Genomic DNA, 9,160 nt, shown 5'->3' with positions numbered 1-9,160 from the left:
TGATTCCATTGAAACACCTCATGACCTTTTTGGAAAAGGGGAATATGATTGGCGATCACAAAACATGCATTTTGAAATGCCCCCTCAGCACCCACCCTCCGACAGCGCAGCGCCCCCTCAGTACTGACCCTCCGACAGCGCGGAGCCCCTCAGTACTGACCCTGCGACAGCGCGGAGCCCCCTCAGTACTGACCCTCCGACAGTGCGGAGCCCCCTCAGTACTGACCCTCCGACAGCGTGGAGCCCACTCAGTACTGACCCTCGCACAGGAGAATGTGTTAATAGCAGAACGAGGGTTTGCAGTCGGTGAAAGAACAACATGGAAGAAGTGACAGATGGTCCTTTGGGGTGGGGAGAGGGGACATTGGAAGCATGAAGGATAGCAAGTGGGGTAAAAAAGGGGATAAATCAATGAATAAAAATGAGCTAAAACAATAAAAGCACTTTCATGACTGGAAGTTGTTGAACTCCATGTTAAGTCTGCTGTTTCTCCAGTTTGCTGTTCTGCTTTGGTGGCTCGGGTCAATTCTTCCACAAGTCCTCCAACCCTGGAATTGGGGAGAAATTGGTGCCTTCTCTGCACCCAGAAACTGAACTGGACTAGCATATAAACACTGTGGCTACAAGAGCAGGCCAGGGGCTGGGAATCCTGCGGTGAGTAACTCACCTCCTGACTCCTCAAAGCCTGTCCACCATCTTCAAGGCACAAGTCAGGAGTCTCTGATGGAATATTCCCCACTTGCCCTGGATGAGTGCAGCTCCCACAACACTCAAGAAGCTCAACATCATCCAGGACAAAGCAGCCCCGCTTGATTGGCACCCCATCCACAAATGTTCACTTTCTCCACCACCGACGCACTGTAGCAGCAGTGTGTGTACCATCTACAAGATGTACTGGAGAAACTCACCAAGGCTCCTTAGACAGCACCTTCCAAACCCACCACCACTACCATCTAGAAGGACAAGGGCAGCAGATAGTTGGGAAGACCACCACCTGGAAGTTCCCCTCTAAGCCACTCACCGTCCTGACTTGCAAATCCATCGGCCGTTCCTTCACTGTCGCTGGGTCAAAATCCTGGAGCTCCCTCCCTGACAGCACTGTGGGTGTTCCTACACCACATGGACTGCAGCAGTTCAAGGAGGCAGCTCATCACCACCTTCTAAAGGGGCAATTAGGGATGGGCAATAAATGCTGGCCCGGCCAATGACGCCCACATGAATGAATTAAAAAATCCCACTCCCTCCCCCACCCTAACGAGTGACCAGTATTGTTCCATGAAAGTCCCAAAGTGCCTCAGCCGATGAACACACGGAGTTGTCCAAAAGGAGGAAATCAGTATTCCAATCTTTACAGAAACTCACACCACCCTGGGAATGTTGTTTGAACAAAGTGGTTTAATTTATTTTACACAAAAGAAAAAAGAAATTTAATGAGACATTCAGAATAAGCCATTTAACTCGCGCTTAACTGACGGTCAATAAATACTGAGTTTTATAAAAGTTTCTCCCATTCACCAGTTGGGGAGCAGTAACACTGTGTTGGTCCGCTGTGATTTTTCTCCAATATCTGTAAAGACTTGGAGAGACATGAACTGGGTGAGGGCCTGGGTAAGGGGCTTCCACTCACCCCACTGGGGAGCTTGTGTCCCTGGGTCACTGGGGTGGAAACACAAGTCACTGTTTGAGGGTGGGAATGGGCAATGGCAGCAGGAGAGCTGACCAGGGGTTCACTGTGTTAACACACTGCGGCCTTTGGTATGAATTAACACAGCAAGCTGATTCAGGAGGCCATTCAGAGATAGGGACCTTTCCCCTAACCTGGGAGAAAGATACAGGAACATGGGAATAACTATTCCCACATTAAGGAAGAACAGCTAAAAAATCCCAGGGATCCAGAGTTGTTCCTCAACACCTCATCCACAGGAAACAATTCCCCAAATCCCTTTTAAACAATTTTTGGATTTAAAAAATTTAAATTGCTCAATGTATATTGCACAGAAAACACACTCTTTTGAGTGCTAGAGTTTGTCCTAATGTCTTCAGCAATCCATTCGCTAGGCACCTTCTGGAGCCTCACTCAGTGGATGTTGATGGGCTATTTGGCTATGATAAGCATCACAGCTAAGTTTCTTACCCAAGAGAGGCTCTGAGATTTCAACAGGAGCGAATGGAGAGTGATCAGCAGCAGGAAATAAAATAAAAGTGCAAAAACATTAAATATTCCACAAGCCAGATAGATGATAATTTAACAAATACATATTAACAGAGACTCTGGGGTATTTCACACACTCCCCCTGTAAACATGATAAATAACAATCACCTGTCAGGCAATGTGGACACACCTCATATTTTCAAAGATACCTGAGTTTTAGTACAGATTTATAATACAGAGACGGCTTCAATTATATATAAAGTATACACAGACCCACAGGAGCAGCAGTGTAAACCCACAAACACACATAGGCAGTGTGGGCCTTACACACACACACGTGAGTAGTGAATGTTATATACAGCAACATTTCTCTCTGACTCATTCACACACACACACCTCGCTCACACACACACTGCGCTCACACACACACACACACCGCGCTCACACACACACACACACACACCGCGCTCACACACACACACTCACACACCTCGCTCACACACACACACCGCGCTCACACACACACACAACTCAGCCACTTGCAAACATGCCCATGGGTGTTAGAATGGAGCAGTTAAGCACAGGGTTGGCACAGCTCAGTGTGAGCGAGGTATCCGATCCCTCTGCTAGCCAGGACCTTCATCACTTGTGCCTTTTGCCAATCTTCGAGCAGTGGGCCTGCACCTGAGGCAGGAGGAAGCCTGGGGGAGGTTGCAGGGCCTTGTCCAGTCCGGGTATCAAGTAGTAGCTGATGAGGGGGACGGGTTGGTAGAATGTGGCATACTGCACCGGCTTGTGAGGGTACAGAGGCCACGCAGAAGTGCACTGGGAGAAACTTCCAGAAACCTAAGGGATAAAATTATTGAATCAATTAAACATGACAAATCAAACACACAAGCTCCATTTAATCCCCAGCCCCGTCTCCACAGGCCATGTGCAAGGACTTGCATTTCTCTAGCGCCTTTCCCCACCTCAGGACGTCCCAAAGTGTTTCACAGCCAATGAAGTAATTTATATGAAGTGTGGTCACTGTTGTAAATAGAGGAAATGTGGGCAGCCAACAATTGCACAGCCAGTTCCCACAGATAGAAAGAGAGACAGACTGTGTTCGGGAGGGAGTGAGTGAGTTTAGGGAGGGAATTCCAGAGCTTAGGGCCCCCAGGCAGCTGAAGACATGGCCGCCAATGGCAGAGCGATGGGAAGCGGGGGATGGTCAAGAGGCCAGAATTGGAGGAGCGCAGAGATCTCGGAGGGTTGTAGGGGCTGGAAGAGGTTACAGAGATAGGGAGGGTTGTAGGGGCTGGAGGAGATTACGGAGATAGGGAGGGTTGTAGGGGCTGGAGGAGGTTACTGAGATAGGTTTGTAGGGGCTGGAGGAGGTTACAGAGATAGGGAGGGTTGTAGGGGCTGGAAAAGGTAAAAGAGATAGGGTTGTAGGGGCTGGAGGAGATTACGGAGATAGGGCGGGTTGGGGCTGGAGGAGGTTATGGTGATAGGGAGGGTTGTAGGGGCTGGAGGAGGTTACAGAGATAGGGTTGTAGGGGCTGGAGGAGATTATGGAGATAGGGAGGGTTGGGGCTGGAGGAGGTTATGGTGATAGGGAGGGTTGTAGGCGCTGGAGGAGGTTACAGAGATAGGGTTGTAGGTGCTGGAGGAGGTTGCAGAGATAGGGTTGTAGGGGCTGGTGGAGATTACGGAGATAGGGAGGGTTCCAGGGGTTTATAGAAATAGGGAGGGGTGAGGAAGGATTTGAAATAAGGATGAGATTTTTTTTTAGAAACGGAGGTGTTGCTGGACCAGGAGCCAGTGTAGGTCAGTGAGCGACAGGATAGTGATGGGTGAACGGGACTCAATGTGAGTTAGGGTCTGGGGGCAGTTGAGTTTTTGATGAGTTTCCAGGGGTAGAAGGTGGGAGATCGGCCCGGAGAGTATTGGAACCATTCACTCCGACCCCTCCCAGCACTGGGTGCTCAATGTTCTCTTTACCTTGCCAGTAGCTTCAGCTGTTTTTGCTGCAGTTTCCTTCACTGTTTGACCTTTGGCATGTTCCCCTTCATCTGACGAAGTCTCCGAGTGGCAGTCAGGTGTGCTGCACTCCGAGGACGCGCTGCCTTGCTCAGAGTCTAACGATGCCGCCCTCCTGTAGTCTTGTCCAAACTGAGCGACAGTGAAAGGCAGACTCCCATCACTACACCTGCAGGAATTTCAAATGAAGATTTAGTGGGAATCGGGTCAGGCAGCAACACGCGAGACACAGCCACTAACAACCTGGTATAAACAACAAACACCCACACAAACTGGCAGAACACAGCCGAGGGAAGGTTTACCGTACAGTGAAGGAGAGACAGAGAGCACAGCAGTGAGAGAGAGAGACAGACAGACACAATTCCCCCTTTGGAAGTTCCTGTTGAATCTGCATCCACCGCCCTTTCAGGCAGCGCCTTCCAGATCACAACAACTCGCTGTGTAAAAAAAATTCTCATCTCCCCCTCTGGTTCCGATTCCTTTCATTCTGTGTCCCTCTGGTTACCGACCCTCCTGCCACTGGAAACACTTTCTCCTTATTGACTCTATCCAAACCCCCTCATGATTTTGAACATCTCGATTCAATCTCCCCCTTAACCTTCTCTGCTCTAAGGAGAACAATCCCAGCTTCTCCAGTCTCTCCACATGAACTGAAGTCCCTCTTCCCTGGCGCCATTCGAGTCAATCTCCCCCTCACCCTCCCCAAGGCCTCGCCTTTCCTCCGAAAGTGTGAGGCAGCCGGAATCGGACACAATTCTCCAGATGAGCTCCTTGTGTTTGTCTCTGCGGTGACTGTGTTGCTAAACCATCCAGGTGAAGACTTACCTGCAGCACACCTCCTGGGGATCAATCCACAACGTAATCTCTTTGGGCAGTCTCAACTGGTTATATTCCAGATCACAGTCTTGACAAGCGAGCAACAAGGATGGGTCTGCTTTATGTTTCCTGTTTATCCGAATGCATCTACCAGGGAGAGAAAAAATATACTGAAGGATCCAAGAGAACAGACATTAGACCATCCAGAACCCTACTGGCCCTTTTCCCAAGTTGTACCAAGTCCTGTTCAGCCTTCACCCCGTCACTCACTGACATACATTAGCTCCCAGTCCAACAACGCCTCCATTTTAAAACTTTCATCCTTGTTTTCAAAACTGTCCCCACAACCCTCCCTATCTCTGTAACCTCCTCCAGTCCCTACAACCCTCCCCATCTCTGTAACCTCATCCAGTCCCTACAACCCTCCCTATCTCTGTAACCTCCTCCAGTCCCTACAACTCTCCCCATCTCTGTAACCTCCTCCAGTCCCTACAACCCTCCCTATCTCTGTAACCTCCTCCAGTCCCTACAACCCTCCCTATCTCTGTAACCTCCTCCAGCCCCTACAACCCTCCCCATCTCTGTAACCTCCTCCAGTCCCTACAACCCTCCCTATCTCTGTAACCTCCTCCAGTCCCTACAACCCTCCCTATCTCAGTAACCTCCTCCAGTCCCTACAACCCTCCCTATCTCTGTAACCTCCTCCAGCTTCTATAACCCTCTCTATCCCTGTAACCTCCACCAGCCCCTACAACCCTCCTTATCTCTGTAACCTCCTCCAGTCCCTACAACTTTCCCTATCTCTGTAACCTCCTCCAGTCCCTACAACCCTCCCTATCTCTGTAACCTCCTCCAATCCCTACAACCCTCCCTATCTCTGTAACCTCCTCCAGACCCTACAACCCTCCCTATCTCTGTAACCTCCTCCAGTCCCTACAACCTTCCCTATCTCTGTAACCTCCTCCAGTCCCTACAACCCTCCCCATCTCTGTAACCTCCTCCAGCCCCTACAACCCTCCCTATCTCTGTAACCTCCTCCAGCCCCTACAACCCTCCCCATCTCTGTAACCTCCTCCAGTCCCTACAACCCTCCCTATCTCTGTAACCTCCTCCAGTCCCTACAACCCTCCCTATCTCTGTAACTTCCTCCAAGTTTCTATAACCCTCCCTATCTCTGGAACCTCCTCCAGACCGACAACCCTCCAAAATCTCTGCCTTCCTCCAATTGCAGCCCCTTGAGCATCCCCTGATTTCCATCGCTCCACCATTGGTGGCCGTGCCTTCAGCTGCCTGGGGCCCTAAACTCTGGAATTCCCTCCCGAGACCTCTCCACCTCCATCTCCCTTCCTTTAAGATGCCCCTAAAATTTCATTGTCTCAGCTTTAAAGGGGCTTTAAGCGGTTCAGCTGCTCATCCAAATTTAAAACTGAGCAGCGGCGCCACCAGGTGGGTAAAGGGCGGTATTGCAGGGACAACTTCGAGCAACTTTCAAAACAAAGACAATCAATGAACTCTCTCCTCCATCCCCACCGCCTTTCCGATCCCCCTTTTCCCCAATAATTTATATAGATTTTTCTTTTCCCACCTATTTCCATTATTTTTAAATGTATTTCCATCAATTGTTTTATCTCTTACCTTCTAGCCTATTTCGATCCCTTCCCCCCACCCCACCCCCACTAGGGCTACCTGGTACCTTGCTCGTCCTGCTTTCTACCCTTAATGTCCCCATTAGCACATCCCTTAGATAATATCACCACTGTCACCACCTCTTTGCCCTTTAGTCTATGACATCTTTTGGTTATCTCCACCTTATCACTGGCCCTCTATCCAGCTGTACCTGTCCCACCCCCTCTTAAACCTCCTTATATTTCACCTCTTTTCTATTTTTCCTTAGTTCTGTTGAAGAATCATATGGACTCGAAACATTAACTGTTTTCCTCTCCGCAGATGCTGCCAGACCTGCTGAGTTTTTCCAGGTATTTTTGTTTTTGTTTTGGATTTCCAGCATCTGCAGTTTTTTGCTTTTTTCAAAACAAAGACTTGCATTTCTCTGGCGCCTTCACCACCCCAGGATGTCCCAAAACCTCTCACAGCCAATGAAATACTTATTCAAAAGTATGTTCACTGTGTAATGTCGGAGACATGGCGGCCAATTTGTGCACAGCAAGCTCCCACAAACATTATTGTGTTAATGACCCAGATCATCTGTTTTTTTAGTGATGTTGGTTGAGGGGTAAATATTGGCCCCAGGACCTTCCCCCTGCTCCTCTTCCAAATAGTGGCCGTGGGATCATTTACACCCACCAAGGAGGCAGACGGGAACTTTGGTTTAAAGTTTCACCTGAAGGCCAGCATCTCCTTTGGCACCGACCCTCTGACAGCGCGGCGCCCCCTCGGCACTGGCGCTGTGGAGTGTCGGCCTGGATTATGGGGCTGAAGTCTCTGGGGTGGAGACTCAAACCCAGGACTTGTTCCATCTGCTCTCGCAAGTGGATGGACAATGTCCCTCAGCACAATGCAAGAAATAGTGAGGAGGGTCCTCCCTGGTGTGCTGTCCAATATTTTATGCTCTTTCAGGGGGAAGCTGGATAAAAACATGGGGGGGCGGGGGGCAAGGAATAGAAGGATATGGTGATGGGGTGAGATGAACAGGGGGTGGGAGGAGGCTCGTGTGGAGCAGAAACACTGGCACGGAGCAGATGGGCTGAATGGCCCGTTTCTGTGCTGTAATATTCTAGCCAGTGTACTGGGCAGCTCTGCTGTTTGCTTACCTGTATGCTTGTCCTTTGCTGGGATTGGCTGGGTACCAGTGATTCTGGTATTTTCGGTACAGTATCGCAGTGAGCTTCTCCCCAAACTCCTCGATCTTTTCCTGATGTAGCCTGCTGCGATTCCTGACCATGCTGACCAGGAAGGACACTCCGGCTCCGATCTCCTCCTTCATCGTCTCCTGGTGTATCTGCGGGGGGAAGGTGGGGGTGTTTAGAGATTAACCTGTTCAGAGTGTGTTACAGTCGGGGATGTTGGGGTTGGGTGAGGGAGGGGGGTGGGGAGAAGGGTGATGGAATATAGAGATCATGGTCTGGCTGCTGGAATGACCCCTTTGTGTCAACAACATCCCACCCCCACCACCAGCAACTCTTTTACCTGCCCTCCCACAATAGTGCTGGCTGGCGAGCTATTTGACTGTGGTAGGCATTGCTGACAAGACCCTTCTGGAACACGCACCTGGATACAGACAGACTGTTTCCTCTTGTGTGTGGGGGAGACCAGAACTAGGGACCATCGATATAAGATCATCACTAATAAACCCAATGGGGAATTCAGGAGAAACCTCTTTACCCAGAGAGTGGGGAGAATGTGGAACTCGCTCCCACAGGGAGTGGTGGAGGTGAATAGTATCGATGTATTTAAGGGGGAAGCTGGATAAACACATGAGGGAGAAAGGAATGGAAGGATAGGGTGATGGGGTGAGATGGAGAGAGGGGGGTGGGTGGGAGGAGGTTCGTGTGGAGCAGAAACACCGGCACGGAGCAGATGGGCCGAATGGCCTGCTGTATATCCGGTGAAGAACTCACATTTCTGTAACGCCTTTAACCGCTGCAAGATATCCCAAGGAGCCTCACAGCCAAATGACTCCCTTCCATTTATGAAGTGGGGGTCACCATCGTAATGGGGGGAAAAGCAAAAGCCAATTTGCGCACAGCAAGATCCCGCAAAGGACAATGCGATAGTCACCCAGATCCGATTTTTATTTGACAGCGATATTCATTGGGGTGAATATTAGCCCCACAACATTGAAACGGAAAACGTTATAAAGGTAAATGGGAGGACGTGGAGACAGGGACAAGGAGCCAGTCCTTACTCCAGATGTTGTTCATAGTCACACAGCAGGAGAAGGACATCCCTCTCTCGGACAGAACACTTTGCATTCAATGTCCGAGCGTAAAACAGTAAAAGTGAGAGTCAATCTCACATCCAAATTGCACTGAAGTCTGCCATCCTTCAGATTGTTAAAACTGTCCTCAGGTGAAACAGCTGATTTTTGTAAACATGTTGTTTTGTTTCTAACTGCGGTGGATTCAGAGACACAAGCTCCATGGAAGCCCTGTCGGCCCAGCAAAGTGAGTCAGTGTCTCAGTCCGTCGCACACTTACTTCTGACTCA

At 49.8% G+C, this 9,160-nt stretch overlaps 1 protein-coding gene across 1 annotated transcript; it reads right to left on the bottom strand.

The window, feature by feature from the left end:
• Positions 1 to 2,689: 2,689 nt before the first annotated feature.
• On the bottom strand, positions 2,690 to 7,937 carry LOC144673978 (protein BTG3-like). Its single transcript, XM_078535552.1, has 4 exons — positions 7,765 to 7,937; positions 5,003 to 5,140; positions 4,139 to 4,346; positions 2,690 to 2,998 (listed from the first exon to the last, which is right to left on the bottom strand). The coding sequence occupies exons 1-4, from the start codon at positions 7,935 to 7,937 to the stop codon at positions 2,795 to 2,797; spliced, it is 723 nt and encodes a 240-aa protein (XP_078391678.1). The 3' UTR covers positions 2,690 to 2,794.
• Between the last annotated feature and the right edge of the window lie 1,223 nt (positions 7,938 to 9,160).

The sequence above is a fragment of the Cetorhinus maximus genome, unplaced genomic scaffold (genome assembly GCF_964194155.1).
Source record: "Cetorhinus maximus unplaced genomic scaffold, sCetMax3.hap1.1 HAP1_SCAFFOLD_523, whole genome shotgun sequence".
Lineage (NCBI taxonomy): Eukaryota > Metazoa > Chordata > Chondrichthyes > Lamniformes > Cetorhinidae > Cetorhinus > Cetorhinus maximus.
This window is presented reverse-complemented; position numbering and strand designations above follow the sequence as displayed.

Bases quoted from the DNA above. Each gene is read 5' to 3' on its own strand.
- LOC144673978 (XM_078535552.1), bottom strand. From the start codon at position 7,937: ATGAAGGAGGAGATCGGAGCCGGAGTGTCCTTCCTGGTCAGCATGGTC. The intron at 5,141-7,764 runs GTAAGCAAACAG...TCTCCCTGGTAG, and splicing joins AGCAAAGGACAAGCATACAG to ATGCATTCGGATAAACAGGA. The intron at 2,999-4,138 runs GTAAAGAGAACA...TTTATCCCTTAG, and splicing joins CAGCTGAAGCTACTGGCAAG to GTTTCTGGAAGTTTCTCCCA.